The sequence below is a fragment of the Hippoglossus hippoglossus genome, chromosome 16 (assembly GCF_009819705.1).
Source record: "Hippoglossus hippoglossus isolate fHipHip1 chromosome 16, fHipHip1.pri, whole genome shotgun sequence".
In the NCBI taxonomy this organism is placed as follows: domain Eukaryota; kingdom Metazoa; phylum Chordata; class Actinopteri; order Pleuronectiformes; family Pleuronectidae; genus Hippoglossus; species Hippoglossus hippoglossus.
The window spans coordinates 4,984,982-5,006,286 of NC_047166.1; the positions used below are offsets into that span (position 1 = coordinate 4,984,982).

The 21,305-nt window shown below is 42.6% G+C and overlaps 3 protein-coding genes and 1 long non-coding RNA gene across 8 annotated transcripts in view; 3 read left to right on the top strand and 1 right to left on the bottom strand.

Annotated features, from left to right (window-relative positions):
- The window catches only part of si:ch73-95l15.5, a 10,141-nt gene extending 2,759 nt beyond the window's left edge, over positions 1-7,382 (top strand). For 3 of the 5 annotated variants that reach the window (XM_034611807.1, XM_034611805.1, XM_034611806.1), the window contains exons 3-11: positions 1-425; positions 646-789; positions 2,353-2,430; positions 3,628-3,744; positions 4,513-4,662; positions 4,811-4,969; positions 5,442-5,594; positions 5,975-6,166; positions 6,520-7,382. The exon at positions 1-425 is cut by the window's left edge and continues 597 nt beyond it. In XM_034611807.1, coding sequence (XP_034467698.1) covers positions 1-425; positions 646-789; positions 2,353-2,430; positions 3,628-3,744; positions 4,513-4,662; positions 4,811-4,969; positions 5,442-5,594; positions 5,975-6,166; positions 6,520-6,624 — 1,523 coding nt within the window. In that variant the 3' untranslated portion in view covers positions 6,625-7,382. The other 2 variants (XM_034611808.1, XM_034611809.1) reach the window with 2 other exon arrangements.
- Positions 7,383-8,032: 650 nt separating this feature from the next.
- On the top strand, positions 8,033-12,521 carry ccdc105 (coiled-coil domain containing 105). Its single transcript, XM_034611838.1, has 8 exons — positions 8,033-8,961; positions 9,795-10,079; positions 10,326-10,430; positions 10,987-11,137; positions 11,470-11,636; positions 11,724-11,819; positions 11,899-12,012; positions 12,158-12,521. The coding sequence occupies exons 1-8, from the start codon at positions 8,680-8,682 to the stop codon at positions 12,383-12,385; spliced, it is 1,428 nt and encodes a 475-aa protein (XP_034467729.1). The 5' UTR covers positions 8,033-8,679; the 3' UTR covers positions 12,386-12,521.
- LOC117777224 lies at positions 8,780-14,369 on the bottom strand. The gene is made up of 3 exons (XR_004616569.1): positions 14,237-14,369; positions 11,552-11,600; positions 8,780-8,918 (listed from the first exon to the last, which is right to left on the bottom strand). It is a non-coding gene; the product is annotated as an uncharacterized LOC117777224 (long non-coding RNA).
- A 1,919-nt stretch (positions 14,370-16,288) lies between these two features.
- On the top strand, positions 16,289-21,294 carry zp3d.2 (zona pellucida glycoprotein 3d tandem duplicate 2). Its single transcript, XM_034611830.1, has 8 exons — positions 16,289-17,164; positions 17,985-18,100; positions 18,187-18,290; positions 18,565-18,739; positions 18,840-18,945; positions 19,098-19,186; positions 19,283-19,356; positions 19,878-21,294. Exons 1-8 carry the CDS (start codon positions 16,700-16,702, stop codon positions 20,348-20,350), a joined length of 1,602 nt encoding a protein of 533 aa, XP_034467721.1. The 5' UTR covers positions 16,289-16,699; the 3' UTR covers positions 20,351-21,294.
- The last annotated feature ends 11 nt before the right edge of the window (positions 21,295-21,305 follow it).

Genomic DNA, 21,305 nt, shown 5'->3' on the forward strand with positions numbered 1-21,305 from the left:
GCATGCCCCTCAACTGGCAGAGGGTGCCGTCCAGCTCCTCCAGCCCGGCTTCACTGTCGGGATCCAGTCTCTCCTTGCGACCGTCCTCCCGCACAGAGTCCATTTCCTGCGCCGAGTCCATTCAGTCTCTGGACTCTCTTGATGGCAATGACCCGTTTGATTCACCAAGTGATCGGTCAGTCAACTTTGTGCTGAAGGGGCTGAGGGGTATCGTGGGGAAGTCGGTCAGTTCACCATCAGGGAGCAGAATCCCGGTTCTGGACAAGAAGGACGTGAGGTACTCCGAAAAAACGGGAGAGTTGGCGTCACCCACAGTGAGGGTGCTGAACTTTGGGCATGTGGAGAATGGAGGGGATGAAATGGATGAAGAGGACGGGGATGTGCTCACAGAGCTGAGGGACGAGTTCATGCCTCTTCATCGACAGGTGATTGTTTTCATTCATGTCATAGACGAACAAAATGTACTCTGCACTGTATAGGAATGGAAAAGTTCTGTGTGTGCTGCTGTGGCTGTAAATATTGACACAGGCTGCTGCAGTAAGTCATCCGGGAGCATCTGAGTCCAACGAGATTACACATTTCACTTATGTTTCTACTACGTATCATCACAAACCATGTTTCCAATGAAACCTTTTGTTATTTCAGAGCAATACTGGCAGGATTCACCAGGCTGTCAGGAACCTACGAGGCCAGCTGAACCAAGCTGAGTCCCGAGTCCGGACCCTGGAGGACGAGCTGGAACATGGGAGGAGCAAACCCACTGAAGTCAACGGATCAGACTGGGCACCCGTAAGAAAGCATTCAGTTTGTTCGAGAGCAGTTTACAACTTTGGGAACTTTGTTTATTCACTTTCTTGCCCGGCCAGTTATCTTAGCTTAGCATAAAGACAGAAAACAGGAGGGGAAAGTTAGCCTGGCTGAAAGGACAATTGATAGTTTGATCTGAAGGGACATTAGACAACCATTAGCATACAACCACTTCGTAGCTGTTGATAGATGTTAACCCCTCATCACGACAAGAATTTTGTTGTTTTTACACTATAAACAAGATATAAGGGGAACATTTTACTGTACAGACTCCAGCTAGTAGTCTTCCGCTCACCACTCATTTTGCTAAGCTAATGTGCTGCAAGCTGTAACTTCATATTTGAGGAAAATAAACAAGCGTGGCACCATTTGTCGCTGCAATGATTTGTCGCTACCTGAATTTGCAGCTCTTTGTTCATCGATTAATCGCTTTAGTCATTTTTTTAAAGCAGAAATATCCATTTCTAGCTCATCAGATCTATGAGGATTTGATGGTTTTGATTAATATAAAATCCATAAAAATAATCATCAGTTGCAACTCGGCAAGAAAGTGAAACATGTTTCTTAAAATGTCAACGACTCTTTTAAGGAGGTTAATGTGCTCAGTGTTATATCATGAAGTACATAATTACGTGAACATCATTAGTTTATGGTTATATAAAATATGAAAGACTGAATTGTCAGTTTTGGTTTGGTTGTGTAACAGAAGTTCAGCGTCACAGCTGTTGTTTGTACAGTTCTCATAATAGATGTTGGCCTCTGACCTTTTTCTTATGGAAGGACAACATGTTTATAACATGGTTCAGCAGCCCCTCGGTCACATGTCCAAACAGCTCCATAAACCCCTGTGCGAATGTTGAGGGCGCACACATATAGCATTATGAAAGGAATGGAGGGTGGGTGCCCTGTGTTTTGTCTGTGCAAGGGTGTGTCCATGTTTCCTCATTTACAGGTGATCACGCACACACACACACGCACACACACACAGCACACACAGCCTCTCTCAGGAATCTTCCCCGACCTGTGGAGTTTGCCCGGGGCTCAGAAGTCTTATGATAGACGATATCATTAACGTGCTTCTCAGCTGCTTTGTTCCACCTGATCTCTCATCAGATGGAGGGTTTGTTAAGATGAGCAGAATAATACTTATGTGTGGGAGTAGCAGCAGATTTTAACCTGCAGTAACCATTTTCTTTTTTTGTGTCACCTGGGAGCAGCAGAAAAAAGTTGAGAACACAACACTGATAAATATAATCACCTGTTTAACTTAATTTGAAGAGGTTATTAGCAAGCAGTGGTTTATTTCCATACAGAGTAACAAGATCATTCAAATGAAGTCACTTGTTTCTGGCCTCCTGGCAAATATAAGTCCGGTATTCATTATCTTTTTGCTCTGATTTTGGTCTCTACCAACGGCTGAGGGAAATATCCACATCTTTAGCAGCTAAATGATCCGCTCTGTTCACCAGCTCGTCTCTCACAGTGTTTGTCTGATGTTTGGTGTTGAGCAGGTAGTAAACACATTTGCTCTCTTCTTTCCTCCAGCTGGTTCAGGAGGAGGGCGACAGTCCCCTGCTGCAGAGCCTCGGTCACTCCCTGCTCAGCCGCGATCGTCTGATCAAGGTGGGTGAGGCGATGAGGGCAGACGGGAATCATTCATGCACGGCAGTGAGATCTTCTGCCACCGCTCTGGCTCTGGCTCAAAGCTCACTGGAATGTTGTTTGTCTTTGCTGCCCGCCCTCAAAGCAGCAGCGCCAAAACTGCATTCACGCTGTTTTGTTCAACACGTTGTACCAGCGACAATGACGTGTGTTTGCTTAAGCTCTAATCGTTTTAGCTGCTAGTTATGATTTGAATTTAGAGCAGGAATGTTATTACTATAGACTAATATTAGTTTTATTCATTATCGCATAAGACTGTCAAAAAATACACTTTAATCTGTGTCGGAAATTGAGCAGTGGAGGTTTTGTGACTGATAATCTGAGACTGATACCACACTCACTCTGTATGTCCATTAAAGATGAAGCCACAGCCGTAGGTTGGAAACAGGGCGTAAAGGTTAATGTGGACCAAATTTAACCAGAACACAAAAAGACACCTTTTTTAAGCTGTTTTCCGAACTTCAGGAAAATATCCAGAAAATTGGTTCTGGACATTTTCTGGAGTTTGCCTTTCGCATATGAAGAAAGCAGCAGGAGATTGTCTGGGTCAGCTTTGTATTCACTGCACTTACATTAGAGGGGTTTGGATTTTCTTATCTGGCGAATCAATCTTCTCATAACTATTCTTTTAAAATATTCACATACTACATAGGTACTTTAAAAATATCTATCTATATGTTTCTATCAAACATGAGCTGTTAAAATGCAGTGAATCTTCGTGTATGTAGGCCTTTAATGCTAATAATAAGAAAGCTACTGTCTTAGATCTTTACAATAAAAGAACAAATGTATGAGGAGTTGAGTTTTAATTTCCTCCTGAACCTGTACAGTGAGTCAGTGAATCGTTAAACAGATCTGTGCTGGTTCCAACAGATTCGAGTTTCAGGTGGGTAGATAATTAATAAATCTAGGCTGCCCACTTGATGGAGCTGTCGATGTGTGACGCTGCTGCACAGCTTGACTCTCGCATTTATGTTCTGTTTATTATGGCCGTGTGTATTAATTCATACCAGAAAACTTGTCTGTACATCTTAAAAACCTGCGTAAAGAGTCCAGATCAGATAAACTGCTGTAAGATTACCTCATGTAACAGTGCTGCTGCTACACGAGTGTGTTGGCTATGTTGCACTGAGCTGACACGTGTTTCCTCTCCTCCAGGAGTGTATGGGTCTGATCAGAAGACTGTGTGTGGAGGAGGGAGCAGGCGCCGAGCTGGCCAACAAGCTGACTGAGAAACTGACCGAGAATCTGAAGGAAATTCTCTCTGACAACAAGGTGATCTTTTACATAAGGCTTTTATATAAGGCTGATTCGTACCAGATGTTATATCAGGTCACTTGAATTATAAGAGAAACACCCGCATGTCGCTTACCAGCTCAAGCAGATACTAGCTGATCGTCATCAGACCCGCTCGTCCTGTCCCTGAAGGATTTTGAGGGATTGTGATCATTATTTTTATTTTCATTTTTTAACCTCAGGCTAGTTAAACCAGTCCAACATGTCAGCGATTCCATTTTACTCTGTGGAAGAATTATGGCTCAGATTTCACACTGTGTTCTGAGTTATCTCTGCTGATTTGTTCATTAAAGAACAAAAAGTTCATCATTTTGTGTTGTGGATTTTCACTTGATAATCATTTTACACAGTTGAAGGCCTCTCAGTAAGTAGAAGCGCTTTAGCTTTAAGTGCTGATTCAGCATCTCTCAGCAGCAAATAATTAGAGGATTAAAGCTATAAACTGTCAACTTTCTTATAATCTAAGTATCATCTCTATTTCAATTGGATAATTGTTTTCATCCACTTTCTTAACGATATGAATATAAACTTCTGATTAACACAGAACTAATTGAAAATGGTATCTGAAGCCGCTGGTTCCCACAGACAGAGGCTCTGCTCACTTTGTTGAAATTGAAAAATACCCGCTACAATTTCCAAAAAGTCTTGAAATGTCTTTTATCTGACCTTTAGTCCGAAAGTGGAAAATCTTCATGTTCAATCGATGATGATAAAGAGACGTAGTTTTTTAACATCTGTGCTCTGCAGGTTGCCCTGAAGACTCTGAGGTCTGAAACGACGGAGAAAGAGAAGAGCATGCAGGAGGAGATCGATGCACTGAGGAAGGCTGGGAGAGACAGAGAGAGAGACCTCGACACACTCAACACTGTGCTCCAGTGCAACCAGGATATTATCAACGTAAAACACACACACACACAAACACACATAAACATTTTGCTTAAGAACACACACTTCTTCCTACAATCATCCATTGTGGACATTTGTACTTTGTCCCCATGCTTGAAGTTTTGTTTACACTTGCATTTTTTGTGCTTGCTCTCTCTAGGACTTGAAAGTGTCTCTGGGGGAGAAGGAGTGTCTGCTGAAGGAGGTGCAGAAAGAGAGGGAGGTGTGGAGACAGAGGGACCAGGCCCTCGCTGCCGTCCAGCAGGAGAAAGACGATCTGATCCGCTGCCTCAAAGAGGAGCTGGAGACAAACGTGCAGGTAATAAATGCACGTGAACTGAAGGGGCCGTATGGGGTTGAAGCAACAGCAATTCCAACAGTGGTGGAAAGTTTTGAAGACTTACCTGTGACTTTAAAGTTGTTGGTTGGTGCATTAAAATGGAGATTTACAAAGTGTAAGCAACATGAATGTGTGAAGGGGTTTAAACTAGTCCAACACTTGTGGGGTGGTTTGTGCGTACACATATGTAAATATACCTGTGTCTGTATATATGTATGTGTATATATTATGTGAAGGTACATATGTTCTATATTGGGACGTAAACTGACCTATGTGGTAATTTAAGCTATTCAACCCTTTTAAAGAACGTTTTCACTCTCTGTGCTGTTGACTGAGGAGCCTGTTCTCTGCTCCTCAGTATTTGAGTCTCAGGCAGACGAGGTCTGTAAGTAAATATTGACCTCACTGACCACAGGGAAACTCTTACTCACAACCTGTCATTTTCCTCCAGGCTCTTTCCGACTCTGTGAATGGTCAGGAGATGGCAGGGGGCGGGGCTGGGCAAGCAGCCTGGTTGAAAGACAGAGTGGAGAACAGCGCCACCTTGTGTCAGGAAGTCACCAAACTCACCACAGGCCTGCAGGAATACCAGGACATGGTGCAGGTGAGATATCAGCACCAGGAGATGATTTAAACATTGAAGAGAAAAGAAAAGATTACCTACATAGTCTGAATTGAGAATGAATTTTCCTGCTCTATCCTTGAATGCACTTTGATTATTTACAGTTTAATATTAGAAAACTGATATGATGCCAAACAAGTCATGCTTGAGCTGAAACAATTAATTGATCGGGAAAACAACAACGAACTAGGCTAGCTGTTTCCCCCTGTTTCCAGTCTTTATGCTAAGCTATGCCAACTGGTATCAATCTTCTCATCTAACTCTCAGCAACAAAGCAGATAAGCTGATTTCCCAGAATGTCACACAACAAATCTCAGGCTCTGTAGTTATTCTTTTTTGTTTCGTTTTTCCGTCGTCACCAGAATCAACAGGAGAGCTACAGTCAGACGGTGTCTTCGCTGACGGGTGAACTCAGGGACACCCGGCGGGAGCTGAGGGAGAAGGAGAAGAAGAAGAAGGAGGCGGAGCGAGCGTGGCAGAACATCCGAGAGGACAGAGAGAGACAGGAGAGGAAACTGAGGGACAGTCTGGACAAGAGAGACAAACTCATAGAGGTAAAGATTTTCACTCATTTCATTTATATTCTATTTAAATCAATGTGAACTGAACACCTGTGGGTCTTGGACATCCTGACAAAACAAGATCTTTGATGATGGCATCTTAGACTATGAGAAATTGTGACGGACAATCTCCTGCTGCGTTCTTCATATGAGAAAGATGAACTCTGGAAAAGGTCCAGACCTAATTTTCCAGAGTTCATGTCAGAAAACAGCTTTACAGAGATAACAAAGATATTTTAATTTCTGAGACAGATGTTAGCACCAGGTCTCAGAACAGACCCTGACTTTTATTGTTAATATTTGTGATGATTACTGATCGAGATCTTTTATTTATTTCTTCATTGCAGCAGATCCTGTTGGACGCTGAGGAGCGGGACCATGTGTTCAGAGAGCTGCAGCAGAACCTGCAGAACAAACGAAACCCTCTGACAGCCATCAAACACACACTGTGACGGAGGCGGTGAAACGTAGCGAATCGACGAGATGCAAACTTACTGCACATGCGTTGGAGGAAAGCTTTGCACTTTCTGCACCACCTGTTTTCCTCCTCATATTTATCTCGGTGCACATTGAGTCTATTTATATATTTTTTTGAGGTTAGCACTTTGCAGACCTGCCCTGCTCTGCCACGGCACGAAGGAAAGTTTTGTTTCCCACAATTACTACTAAACTCTCTGGTGTGAATCAGCAATTTCAGACTCAGAGAGTGAGACACAGGCTGAGATATGTCGGGTGCAGCTTCTCACAGCTGTATGTTTAATACTTGATTTAATAATTACCAGATTACTGTATGTAGTTATTCTTTTAATGACCCAATGGTAAGGCAGTGATTAGATTCCATTTCATGCAGTGTGATTTGCAGAATCAAACATTTCTGAGAAGTTTGATTGTTCGGGGTTCTGAGTGGCTGTTTATTTCCTGTAGGACATGTTATTGCTTTAAATCTTATCTTATTCTGTAAAGCTCTTGGTACAGAACTGGCAATTATTATTGTTTACAGTTTGGTTCTCATGGAGGGGAATACTTATGACCAAAAATTTTATTTTTAACCACTTTCAGTTTTCCCCTTTTTATATTTGTCTCTTTATTTAAATTGTATTTAGATACTGAGCTCTTTTCACTTCAGTGATTACATGTCTTGTATTGTTTGTCTGGGACAAATGCATTTTCTTTCTTTTAGCTCATGAGAATTAAACACTCTGATCCAAGTAAATTATGTTTGTAGAAGCTGTTCTTTCATTGTCCAGTTTGTGTGCTTGGTGTTAAAATGTGACCTTCAGATGTTTCTTTAAAGCCAGACTATGCTACTCCTTTTTAAAACCTTAAATCAGCAGCTTCATTCAAATGAGTTTGATGGTTTAGTGACTGTAAATATGGAGAATGTCTCCTCCTTCATTCCCACTCTGAACGTCTGTTCTTGCTCTATGGAACCGACTGATAGTCACAGCTTCAACTGTCAGAATCAGCTCCAGCAGGTTGAAGAGTAAAGCTGAACTGAGATCAGTTAAAAATACTTTGAAGTTATCAAAAACCAGAGTTTATCTCCAATATTCAGCAGGAAACTTTTAAAATATTAAGAATTCTAAACAGAGTTTGGTGGATTTGTGACAGCAGCAGCTCTTCTGGTTCAGGAAGCCGGGGATCATGAGTTATATCCACTGTTCGGACTAAAGAGTCAGAGCTTCAGTCAACACACTGACAGACAGGACCCAACAGAATGAATCAGCACGTGTGGCTGCAGAGGGCGCTGCTGCTCAGTAAAAGTTACGTAGTGTTTTAAATGAAATGTTCGATTTCACTCAAGGAACAAAATGATGTGATAGTTACAGGATTAACCTAAAATTAACACAAGAGGCCAAAAGTAAATGGTTTATTGTTTCCAACATCATTATCTTTATCTTTCTCCCACCATTAGCAGCCCTAACAGGATTTTGAGGTCGATGATTGGATGTTTCTTTTTTTTATTTTAAGTAAATCTATATATATCAATTTGTATCAATGGATTTCTTACTTCGCAGACACCAAACGACTACAAAGAGAGACAAGGTCACACAAAATAACTCAGAGACGAGCAAAACTATATCACAAAAACACAAAGTGAATGCATCATTTATAGTCTTGCTGCTGTTTACTGTCTGTGCTAAAAGGCCCCATTGTGTTACAATCAGTCCAGTTTCTGTTTGTTTGGCCAGTTGACAGGAGCACGTGATCTGCTGAGTGTAAAAAACAGTTGTTTATCTCTTGTTGCCATTTAATTGATCAAAATCTGCTTCAGGTGTCAGATGTGCAACTTTGTCTTTGGGGGAAATTTTGGGTGACAGTGTTCCTTGGCGTCTCCTCACTGTCCAATCAGCTTTGAGTTTCTGGTTACTTCCTGGTTACTTAAGGAACTGTTGCTATGGAGATGACACCAACAGTTGTGAACCCGGATCCTCCACATCGGGACAGGTGATTCTCTCCAGATGTTTTATATGATTCAGTGGTGAACTTGTTGTGGAAGTCAGGGGATGCAGGTGCAGTCGGTTCCCCTCGGCTCGGTCACCATCGGCCCGCTGCCTTGGCGCGATGGGACGGTTCGCTCCATCCGGCGTGCGGAGCGCCTGGTGCGGGAGACTCGTGCAGGGAGGTCGGCGGAGACTCGCGGCCGGACCCGGGGCAGCAGCGCCGGCTTCACCCCGAAGCGCACAGCGGAAACAACCAGTGGAGATAAGATGACAGAGGAGATAAGAGGAGGAGAGAGTCGTGACTGCAAAAACAAGATGTCCAGGCCCCAAACTACAGGAGGCATGGTGAGGAAATACAGAAACCTAAGCTCAGTGATAACTAAAGATGATAATGGTCGCTTGTCTCCGTTCAGCCCAACCGGACGAGGCACACGGCTGCTCACACTTGAGTTCACAAAACACTTGTGGGGATACGTTTGAAGAAGTGTTATACAAATAATATAGAATTGAATAACAAGACAATAGATTATTTGGTCAGGCAGATAAAGTCTGACACTCACATGGAACAGTATGAATCCTATATTATAAGTTAACATCTGCAGACAATAAAAAAACACTTCATGAAAGAATTTGTATTTTCAGATAAAGTTGAGACAATGTAGGTCAGAGGTCATAATCCCTGGTGCGTCTGTCCGCATCACTATGGTTACGTCTGTTATGTGTCTGTGCCAAAACAAAACAAAACAGGAAAAAGGAACATCTGTCATTTTCTAAGTTTAAGATCCAAGTTAAGAGTTTTGGATGGGGGGGGGGGTGTCTAACAGGGAGATACAATTTTATTATAAAATGAAATCAACTTATAAATCTGGCTGTTAAATAATAATGATTTACGTTTTCATATCCTTTTCTGAAGTACAGATATTTAGTCCAGTACATTTACTCTTAACTCTACCTAAATAAAAGTAAGCTACTAGCCATATATAGTAAAAGTACATAAGTTAAAGTATTAAAGTGTGGCTCTTATTTGATTACATTACTACAGATGCATGTACAGAATATTTTACCAGTGGCTTTAGAGGTTCAGAATCATAATCTAACTCATGAGACCCCTTTAACTTTTTATAAATTAGGCACCACTTCGATACGTTTATTTGGAATTTACACAATTTTCTCTCAAGTTCCCCAGTTCGTCCCTGAGGACGTGTGTGGCCCCGTTTCCGCCGACCAGCTTGCGTGAGCAGTGCGCCGGGGCTAGCGGTGCCGTGGCCGGTGAGTACATGCGCAGGGTGCGGGAGGTGGAGGGCCACCTGAGAAGGCAGGCCGGCAGGGTCACCCAGGAGGGTGTGAAGCTGGAGCGGGAGAGGGGTCACCTGGAGAGGATGCTACGCAGCATCAGCACCGATCTGACCGTCAACAGGAAGAGCTCGGAGGGGAGGAAGAGGAGACCAGCCAGTGCTGAGACGGTGAGTTTACAACAGCAAATAAGAAATCAAGTATTTTTTTCTCTTAGTCAAAGTGCAGCTAATATCTCACCATTTCAAAAATCCTCCACAGTTATGACTGTGAAATATAGTATTTTCCCTGCCATTGAATCTTAATCCACACGTGAGTGGAAGAGGAGACTGAGGATTCGTTAGTCGAGCTCAGAGCTGTGAGCCTCGTTGGTCAGGGGAGGAGATGAGTTTGGCGACAGCTCTGCTCTGTTGCAGGAGAGAGACGGTGCCGATTACTTGCTGCTGTGTGAGAGAAGAGAGCTGGTGGAGCTGAAACAAGATCTGGAGGCAGCGCTGAGAAATGCACTGACCCAGCTACAGGTGATTCAGCCTGTGACTGTTCTGTCTTCATCCACCGACTCGCTTCCCCCCCCCCCCACTGTCTCTGTTTCCTTCTGTTCTCTCCAATGACACTTGAACCTCCATGTGATTTAGTGGCATGGATAATGCAACAATAACAACACTGCTGAAGCCTCCACACACAAATAACCCCCACACTGCTCTCTTCATCACGTTATATTTATAGATTGGCACTCAGTAGAGCACATAACTCCAACAAGGCCAAACAGTCCCCTTAAAATCAATCAAGCTGCACCAGATTTCACACACTTATAGATATATGTCCCCTAGATATGCATGATATTATCCATCAAGATCCATGAATTGTTCCCTTGGGAATTTGTGAAAATGACAAAAACATATGACAAAGTGCTGGGAAAAAAAATTCCTTTGTCTTGGCTTATGAGTCATCGTTCCACCAAGTTTTGTGGAAACCTGTTAAGCTGATTTTGCACAATCCTGCTGACAAACAAACCAACAGATAAGGGTAGAAAACCTAATCCTTTCTGAAGTGGTTCCCCTCCCCTGTGTCTTCCAGGCTCTGGGGCAGAGCAGCAGACGGCTGCTGGACTGTGCCGCTGAGAGAGCTCGTGTCCTGGAGCTGCTGCCTCACAGCGGCTCGGCTGCAGGACGCATCAGCACTGCTCAGACCTTCACCAAAACAGACCCCGTCAGCCCCTTTACACCTGGTAACTCTACTCTCTGTCTACAGTGCATTACAATACACCGCGTCTGTTATATTCAGCTATTATAAGTACGTGCAATGTCTTCCAATATGTGTAATAACGCTCATATCTGTTTACATCTTTGTCTTTTTATTCAAGATTTGTATTTGCATTACTTCAATGTCTGTTTGCTCCATATTTATCTATTAATTATTTTACTTATATATATAATTTTTCCACTTTTGATAGCTTTTAACTACCTGGGAGACCACAGCAGTTCACACCATCAGTACAAACCCCCATCACTAAACTAACTCTGATGAGAAGATGAAATGATTTGGTTTGTCCTCCTGCAGAGTGTGAACAGGTTTTAGAGTCGTCCACTGTGACAGTCAACCAATCACAGCTACTGAGGGAAACCATCAGACAGATGCTCACCAGCGCCATCGCCAGGCAGAAAGCTGCTCACTGCACCGTCAACGATGGCCTAGTGAAGAAAATTGCAGAGACAGTCACTCTGCAGGTACTAACACTTGGCAAAGATACAGAAATATTCAGACCACATTCTGATATCAAAATAATAGTTTCTGTTTCATTCCGTCTTCTGTAGCAAAACCTGACGTTGATGTGTGCAGCCACCAGGCAGGCCGCGTTCCGCAAGCAGAGGGAAATCAACTGTATCCGTCACAGCCACGACAGAGCGCAGGTTAGTGTGCATGTGAAACAGGACCTTGTGTTTCTCTGTTCTCGGTGTGATGTTTCTCCGTGTTGTTGTGTGTTCACAGGGTCCAGAGTCCAGCGGGGACACACTGTCCAGAGAGAAACTCAACAGGCCTCTGGTGCAGGTTTATCAGAGACACCCGGGGACTCAGTTACCTGAGGCTGCACAGCTCATACAGGTGCTCACTTCCTTCTCACGGGTGGAAATTATTGACGTGACAAACAAATTGTAAACCAGTTCACACCGTATGTGTTTTTAAAAAGCATCCAGTGGTTTAACACGCTCAGAAATCCGGCTGAATGTGTTTCCTGTGTGTCTCTCAGGGCAGTGCAGTGCTCAGACAGTGCCTCAGGTCCTCTGAGGGCGAGCTGGCGAAGCTGCATTGCGCCTGTTTACAGCTGCTGGACGACCTGCACGGCAAGAGAGCAGCAGCTCAGGTGGATGCAGGTGTGATTCGCATGAGGCGTCAGCAGGTCGACAAGCGAGCCATGCCTTCTCTACTCCAGCAGGGGGCATCCAGAGGCCAAGTCCCCTTGTCCTATGTGGAGTAGAGCTGCAGCGAGCTTGAGTACAGATGGTAGAGCTAATTCAATGTGTGGTGACAACAGGAAGCTGTGTGCAAGAATATTAGGTAAAAGCTGCAGAGCTATGTACATTTACCCCTGTGTACTTTAGTTTTGTTCGGGGCCATTTCCTGGTTTACCCAGTTTGGTCTGTTCCCCCCCCCTTTGGTGCAGTAAAACCCTGACATGTATTAAAAGCTATAAGTACTTTTAAGTGTTTCAAAAACAATGAGCACGACTCTTCTGTTGAAAACGTTGCACTTCTCTGTCCGAGAGAAAAACAAGAGGATTTGTAAACAGTGACTCAAGAAAAACTACAACAAATTCAGTCACATATTTCTAAATCATTTTAACGGCCTGTGTTTATGTGACTGAGAGAATCTTAATTGTCCTGATGCAATACCCCCCCCCCCCCCCAAAATAAAGATTTAGTTGCTGAAATTGTTAATTTTAGCCTAATTAGATCAAATTACTACAATAAAACACGACCACAATAGGAACAAGGGACCTTTTGTATCGCTGAAAAAAGGAGAGGATAGAGATGAAGTGATGCTGAATATGCAGGGACGGAGGTACCGAGTTACATTTACTCTTTGTACTGCGACATAGTTGTTAATTGTGTACGAGCCACAGTCTGTGCAGTCGCTATTGGAGGATGAACCTGAAGTTTTAACTAATTAAAACCAAACTTACATGAAACATGAAAACTTGAACAAACATCAGAGTGATAAGGATTATATTAAATAACCATGTTTGAGAAAAAAAAAATATTTAAACTGATCAAGGCGTTTTGGCTTCAATTCTGTGGAGCTGTTATGTCGTCCAGCTGATATGAAGCGGAAGCTATAATATGTTAAAACTGACTGAAACAAAATAATATATCAACAACTAACTATCACATTTATGTATAGAACAGAGAAAAACATTAACAAACTACAGTTTTGTCTGTATTCGTTGGCTGTGGAGTGTATGCATTTGTTTATATATTTACTGCTGCGAATTCTATGAAAAGTGGCAGCCAATAGATTTTTGTGGATTTATATTGCTATTTTAATTCTGTGTATAATCAATTATTGATCAGTTGCATGCACAGGCTGCTTAGTGCCACACTGGATTTTACCTTACAGCCTATATGCTTTGGAATAACAATGGTAGCCTAATAAAGGAAGTTCTTGATTTAATAGTTTTTATCATAAATAACTATTATGAGCATATAACTTCATAGCTTCACGCTGAAACAGTACTTTGAAGTGAGTAGTTTATAGTTTTCCAGTACACCCCCCCCCGTTAATATGATTATCTTCCCTAACAGTATTATCACATTCCTCTATTTACTTATTAAACTAAAGTATGTGAGTTTATTTTAACATATCAATTGACAAACTGCCCCTCCCCCCCCCCCCCCCAGTGTAACGCTGTGGCTCTGTCCTGCTCAGTTGTCGAGTCATGGGACTGCAGGTCACCTGACAGCCCTCCCACCAAACTCAACGTCCTCCATTAAGAAATCAAACAGGATTTAATAAACCTGCCGTGTTTCACCTCAGCACAGACCTGGTGTCTTATCTTTATTTAAAAAAAAAAAACATTGCATTAGTGAACACGAAATACAAAATTTTATTATACGGATTTTAAACTAGAGTGTAGTTTCCTAACAAAGCCCCATTGATTCTGGTGGATCTGAATGGGGCTATTCTCTGCAGGGCGGTGAGTGCTGAAAAAAAACAGAAAATCCTGGCTATCCTTGGGGAGCTAACAGCCTAATTGAATCATATATATTGGGTTGTGGGAATTCTTGGGAGTTAATTAACAGAATATCAAACGAAAGCAGAAGAGCTTTACCTTCAGGTCCCTGCAGCTGGACACGCAGAGGAAACCGACTTCACGCCTTTGAGACCAGACGCCGACGGGTTTCTTGTGTTCAGGAGGACGACAGCTGGTTTCCTCTAGAAAACAAGGAGACGACGCTAAGAGCTGAAGAATCGAGCGGCGAGAATATTTTTGACAGAAACAGTCAGTAATGTTGAAGCTGGTTTGTCCTCTGCTTCTCCTTTGTTTACTGCCAGCTGTGGGTGAGTGAGCAAAACATGTGTGTTTATTTATGTGTACAAAAGATGCATATGTTCACATTAGGGCTGCGACTCCAGAGTAGATTTGTTCATGTGTTCAAATGTTCTATTATGTTATAAGCATTATATTAATATGCACTGAACTTTTGTTTGTTGCTATTGTGAAAAGGTTTTCACGTGTGTTTGTAAGCAAGATTACACTAAAACTACTCAGCAGATTTCAATGAAACTTGATGGAAGGATGTGGTGTGACTCAGGGAAGAACCCATTCAAGATTGTTGTGGATCCAGATCAGGGGACAGAGCCTGGTTTCTTTTTCACTTTCTTTCACATTGCGAGATGAGACAGGGTTTTTTCGACATTTTAACCATTTTCCCAATGAATAAATCATGGATCTTGGTTTAATCAGGTATATTAAGGGAACTAACAGTTATGAGTGTGAAATCTGCAGCTTGATTGAGTATAATAGGACTGTTGGGCCTTGGCTGAGGTGTGTGCTCTACTGAGAGCCATTCTAGTTGAGGTACTAACCAACACGTGTGTCCTTCAGTTCCCCTCTTCTGTTACACCTGTGTGTTCCCGGCCATCTCCCCTCTGGACTGCATCCGGTTCCCTCTGAAGTGTCCCCAGGGGCAGCTCTGTCTGTCCAGCAGAGCAGTGGGCGAGAACGGTGAGGGCGCCTCAAGTCACTGAACACAAATTTAAATGAATCAAAACTGAGAAAGAAGAACCGAGAAAGGCGCAGAGGGAGGCAATGCCAGTGCGCTTTAATTTGTGTGTGTGTGTGATGTTGTTTGATGAACTTTCAGGAGACTTCCGTGTGGTGCTGTATGAGAAGAGCTGCGTCCTTCCCTCGCTGTGCGGCGTCAGGGGTCAGAAATACACCATGGGACTCAACTTCACCTTCACCAATGAATGCTGCAGCACACACCTGTGCAACGGAGCCGCGACTCCTGCGACCCACAACTGGACTGGCCCACTACTCACAATACTTCTTTCATACTCTGTCTGGTGAATGGGAAAAGAAACATATGACGGCAATGTGAAAGAGAACTAGTTTGACACGTGTGAGGTGAAGTGGAGACTTGTCTTACCTCTGATAGACTGAGACTGCACTCAGATTCATTCTGTGCACTAATCTGTGCTAAAACGAGTTTTGCTGCATGAATATGGACAAATAATATTTTCTTCTCATTATTTCTAACAACATTTAAAAGACATGTCTGCCTGGTTGTTTTGGGAGGGACGAGAGTAAACTGTGATGAAATAAACTACTTGTGTCCACTGATCAGTCATCTTCATTTATACAGGCACACATCACAGGTCTGCCTCATTTGAAGAAATAAATCAAGTTGAAACTTGGAAACGTATTTTCTCATTTTATAAATTACTTTTTCAGTCTGTAAAGTAGTGAAAAATGCCCAATTAAACTTCTCTCAGCCAGTGCTGATGTTATTAGTTTCACATGTGCTTCTCTTGACTTGATGAAAAGTAGAACACTCACTAAACCAGGTTAAATATGAATAATACACCTAAAAGTAGAACATTAAAAACAACTACTAAAGGGGCCATTTTGTTTTTGTCTGCTGCCATTTCACCAGTGCTTCAGATAACTGGGCTCACTTTTCTTTAAATGGGAAGATAAACCTGATTCAGCTGGTTAACTTTTAGCCTTTTGGTGGTTTCAACCCAGGACGAGGAGGGAAAACAGTGAGGTGAAGGGGACAGGTGCAAGTTCAACAACAGGAAGTTAGTGATTGTAGTTTGTATATACATATATAACGAATAATAATACATGGGGAGAAAACAGGGGCAGAACAAAACAACACAAAACAAGATGAGCACGACAACATAAACAACATCTGTTGAAACCGGGGCCAAACTTGCCTGAGAATCGTCACGTTTTTAAGTTTTCTTCAACGTCAGTTCAACTCACTAACAGGTAACAATACATCCAACAGTACATAAGAAACAGACACTTCCAGTAGATAATTCGGCGCGTTTAATTTCCCATAATAGGATCGAATACGGGTTAAAAATCCGGTTTGTATATTTGTTCCCAGGTTAAAACAGCGGTTTACGTCCAGCGGCACGGGGCGTGTTCTGCTCTGTGATTGGCTCGTTTTGTCCGCGTGGTTGCGCCAGGTGTTGTTAATCTGAGCGAACGTGAGATCACATGAAACAGTAACTCAGCTGCTGTGGAGTCACGTAGAAAACATTCATCAATACAGATTCAATGTGTTTGTACCTTTCGTTGTCCCTCTTACCGCTGTTGATCTCCACTGATGGAGGAGCCATGTTCAGGGCGGAGGCCGCAAACCCAACAGCCCAGGTGAGACACGGAGAGACACGGACCCTGCCGCCGCCATACCTGCACCTCCCCGTGTTCCTGGACTCGAACCTGCCGCTGGTGCGGAAGGAGCACTTCTCTCCGGCCAGAGGCTCCAGGCAGGAGCCGCTACCCGAGGCCGTGCGAGAGCTCCTGATCCCGGCGGCGCGGCCCAGCCGGCCCAGCGCGTCCCAAGACCCGGTGAAGACCTGGTGCTGGAGGAGCAGGATGCATGTGCGGGTGGAGACGAGCCTGCTGGGAACCGGGGAATCCCAGCCGCAGCTCCGACTGGGAACATGTCAGACCAGCAACTCTACCGAGGAACACCTTTACTTTGAATACGACTTCGACACGTGTGGAACCAAACGCACCGTGAGTCTGATTCATCATCCATCACAGGAGCTGGAGCTGGAGGCACAAATCAGCCAGTGACAGACAAATGAAACTCAGCCTTCATAATATATAAAGAATCTAAGGTCCTACTTGTGAGATGAAATTTCATATGTGAGATAAAAAGTCATATTTATGGAATAGAAAGTAATAATTATTGGATAAAATGTCATATATGTGAGATAAAATTCATAGTTATGAGATAAGATGTGATAATTGTGAGATAAAAAGGCATTATTATGAGATAAAGTCATATTTATGAGATAGAAAGTCGAAATTATGAGATAAAAAGTCAAAATAGTGAGATAGAAAGTCGAATTTACATTGTTTGGTCCAGAGGATGAATGGTGATCAATCTTGTTTTAACTATGAGCATGGCCGTTCACTAAAATGTGTTGTCGGTGACCACATACTATACATAGCAGTGGTAGTAAAAGTACACACATTCTTTACTCAAGTAGAAGTACAGATTTAAAGTAAAGACAAGTAAAAGTATAAGGAGTGATTTTAAAAAGTTTTCTTCCGGCTAGCAAATTGAGACTTGTGTCACATTTATATAGTTTGAAGACTTTTTAAATTAAACTACACTTACTTCAAATAAAATAAACAATTTACTAAAACGGGTTAAAGCAAGAAAAGATTAGTCAGCATGAAAAACTGTCCAGGAGGAAATCTAAGGCTTGGTTCAGACTTTCAGGTGTGAAAGTCATTTTTAAGCAAAATTGCAAAAATGTCACTGTGATTATCTCTATTTTTTCAGTTTTATCTTTTGACTCAGTTTGATAATTGTGTGTCTTTGCAGATAGTTGATAACCAAGTGGCCTATTCAAACACTCTGCGATATGATCCACCGAAGCTCCAAGGACCAATCAGACGAGCCGTGCCCTTCACCCTGTCTGTGGCTTGTTATTATAACAGGTGAGACTGGATCCTGACCTGTGAGCTCAAGTTATTGTGATTTTTATATCATCAAAACCTCATTAACTGTGTATTTAACCGTGAAGGTACCAGTACTCCTACAAGATTGGCTACAAACCAAAGATGCAGATGCGCAAGATCTTCAAATCCATGAAGAACCGAGCCCAATTCAGTCTGACTCCACGAAATGGTAAAACCTCCTGGAACCTTCCTTATCAGATTCGGTATCAGTGTTTATGTTTGTTGACATGAAAACTTTTATTTAACATAACAAAATACTTTCTTAATTCATGTTCTATATATTTGGTTGAATTTGTGTTTTCTTTTTATCATTGTAAATATCTGAAAAATGAATCAATGATAACCGTGTCGTGTTTTGACTTTAATTTTTCTCTTGATGATTGAGGAAGAGTCTTGAAGCTGCCGTTGGTCTCGTTGCCTGACTTCCTCCGTCCGTCTTTCAGCTCAGTGGGAAAGACTTTCTCCGTCAGATCAGTACGTGCTCGGAAAGCCCATGTACTTTGAGGCCGAGGCCCCGTCCATGTCCGTGGACAAGAGACTGTACGTCCACTCGTGTTACGTGACCTCTGATAAGTCCCACACCTCCACGCTGCAGTTTCCAGTTGTGAAAAACTTTGGGTAACAAACACCCGACTCTCACAAACCGAGTACCTTTTCATATTTATCCCAAAAAGAAATATGTCAAGTATGTTACTGCCATCTTTTCTTCCGATTGAAGGTGTATGGTTGAAAGCAAGGACAATCACTCGAGATTCATCCCGTACAAAAACAACGTTGTGAGATTCAGCGTGGATGCCTTCTTGTTCAAGGGAATGACGGACCAGGTGAGGAAAGATGCTTCTCGGAGAAAAACTGTTCTTTTTGCACCGTAGTTCTGTGTCTCAGACGTAGTTTCTCTGCAGCCTCTTTGCTACAAGTTGTCAGATTTATGTTTAAACACGGTGTTGAGACTGATCTTGACTTCACTCTCCTACAGCAGCTCTACATGCACTGCGACATGTCTGTGTGCACGTCTGTGCCCTCACCAACAGCCAAGTCCTGCAACTATGACCTGAAAGCAGGAAGGTTAGTTTTTCGTTTTCTTTTTGAATAAATGGCAGAATGAGTAGTAGAAATTGAAATATAAAAAGGGAATCAGCTCCTCATCCCTGTTTTCCTCAGATGGGTTGAGCTGTATGGATCAGATTCAGTTTGCTCCTGCTGCGACTCCAACTGCCGTTCTGCTGCGTCTCCAGGTGAGACGTCGATTCTCACATTGTCCACAGTAAAAGTCTGGAGATAATCTGTTCAGGTGACTGTAGCTTTTTAAGTTAAGGCCCGGAGCAGCTTATTCCTCTTATTACCACCACCCAGGAAAGTATGTTTGTCAGTTAGTTGGAATGATTATACAAAAACTAAAATGGATTAGCACAAAATGTGGTGGAAGGATGTGGTATGGATCAGAAAAGAACCCAATTGCTTTTGGTGCGGATCCAGGATTTGATTATTTTCCTTTTCTTCAACATTTTTGGCATTTTTGTTTATCTCGCATATCTTGATGAAAAACATCAGGCGTATTTTAGGGACTGATATCTATGCGTGTGTGTGTAATTTGGAGCAGATCCCAAAAACCTGGATATAGTGAATTTAAATGTGGTTTCATAAAGGGATCAAGTTCTGTATTGTTTAAATCACCTTGGATAATAAATGTCTCTTTTCTTTTTTTTAAATTTTAGATTTGACTATATTCTAATTGCAAAAATTCTACATTTTCCAGAGACCAAAACAATCAGCAGCAAACCGTGGACAATAGAGCCTAAAGTGAAACCTACTGCTACCCCGAAGAGGAAGAGGCTTTCCACCACCACCACCTCCACCACCACCACAACAACAACAACAACAACAACAACAACAACAACTACTACTGCAGCAGCAGCACCGCAGCCAGAGACGACCAGAAAGGTGACTGAACGGAGAACGACGCCACAGCCTGAAGAGAAAGCAGGGACTCAGATGGGTAAGGTGGAGAACAAGGTGAAGGAGTGGCCCTTCGGAGGTGGAGGAGTGACGTGGGTTGAGATGGAAGGTGAGGAGAGGCAGGTGATGAAGGGCTCTGCTGTTGTGGAGGAGGAAGAGAAGGAGAAGGAGGAAGAGAAGGAGGAAGAGAAGAAGGAAGAGAAGAAGGAGGATGAGGAGGAGGTCAAAGAATCGCGCACAATATTTGAAGAAATCTTTGATTTTGGGAAATAAAGCTGACATATGAACAGTGATAAGTTCAGCACGTGTGGCTTCATTACACAACGCCTAGTGAGCTGAAAGCTCAAATGTGAAGGTCTATGGAAGTCAGTTAGGTGCTGATGTTTTCTGCAGAATAATTTTTGGGGTACAAACTTGTCATAATATGCCACATTGCCTCATCTCTTAAAAGGAATAGATCAATGTTTTCAGAAATGAGCTTATTCTATTTACTTTGAAACAAAGATACACTAGATCCAATAAGTTAGTTAAGATCTATACCAAACTTTGATCTGTTCCTCCATAACATCGACTGGATAAGAAGGTAGATGATGTGTCTCCACTTCATCTCACGATCCAGAAATGAAGCTGAAATATCCTGGATTCAAACGTCGCCATCGTGTGGATTTGGAGCCAGGGTCCGTGCAGCAGTGATCGTGGGGATGGAGCCGCAGTCGTGAGGTTCTGCCGATTCACCAATCGACCAATGGGTCAGTCTCAGCTTTCATTCACAAAGTTTCGCTTTGTTTTCGTCCCATCCACTAACATGGAGGAGGCAAGGTTTACGACCTGTAGTGCAGCCTGCCTCTAGGAGGTGATCAACACGCTTTGGCTTCACTTTTGGGGAGCTGCCATGTCGTCCATCTTTATGCACGGTCTGTGATTCATACTAAAGCTACAGTTATCTTAGCATATATATTTCCTGGATTATGAAATCGCGTGTTTATAACAGAACTTTAAAGGTGCTGATCTTGTTACTCTACTATTTACCAGTTTCCAGTCATTATGCTAAGCTAAGCTAACTGCTGCTGGCTGTAGATTTACACAGAACAGAGAGATGAGTGGTGTCTTGATTCTGAATCCTCAAAGGCAACAATGAGAAATCAGACTCATCTAAATCTTGGCAAGAAAACCAATAAGCATATTTCCAAAACGAACTGTATTTTGCAGATTAATAAAAGAGAGAAAA

What these genes read in the sequence shown, in the direction of transcription:
- ccdc105 (XM_034611838.1), top strand. Translation starts at nt 8,680, where the DNA reads ATGCAGGTGCAGTCGGTTCCCCTCGGCTCGGTCACCATCGGCCCGCTG. An exon ending in ATGCACTGACCCAGCTACAG is followed by an intron (nt 10,431 to 10,986) that starts GTGATTCAGCCT and finishes TGTGTCTTCCAG; the next exon opens with GCTCTGGGGCAGAGCAGCAG. An exon ending in CGTCAGCCCCTTTACACCTG is followed by an intron (nt 11,138 to 11,469) that starts GTAACTCTACTC and finishes GTCCTCCTGCAG; the next exon opens with AGTGTGAACAGGTTTTAGAG.
- zp3d.2 (XM_034611830.1), top strand. Translation starts at nt 16,700, where the DNA reads ATGTGTTTGTACCTTTCGTTGTCCCTCTTACCGCTGTTGATCTCCACT. An exon ending in TATGACCTGAAAGCAGGAAG is followed by an intron (nt 19,187 to 19,282) that starts GTTAGTTTTTCG and finishes TGTTTTCCTCAG; the next exon opens with ATGGGTTGAGCTGTATGGAT. An exon ending in CCGTTCTGCTGCGTCTCCAG is followed by an intron (nt 19,357 to 19,877) that starts GTGAGACGTCGA and finishes TACATTTTCCAG; the next exon opens with AGACCAAAACAATCAGCAGC.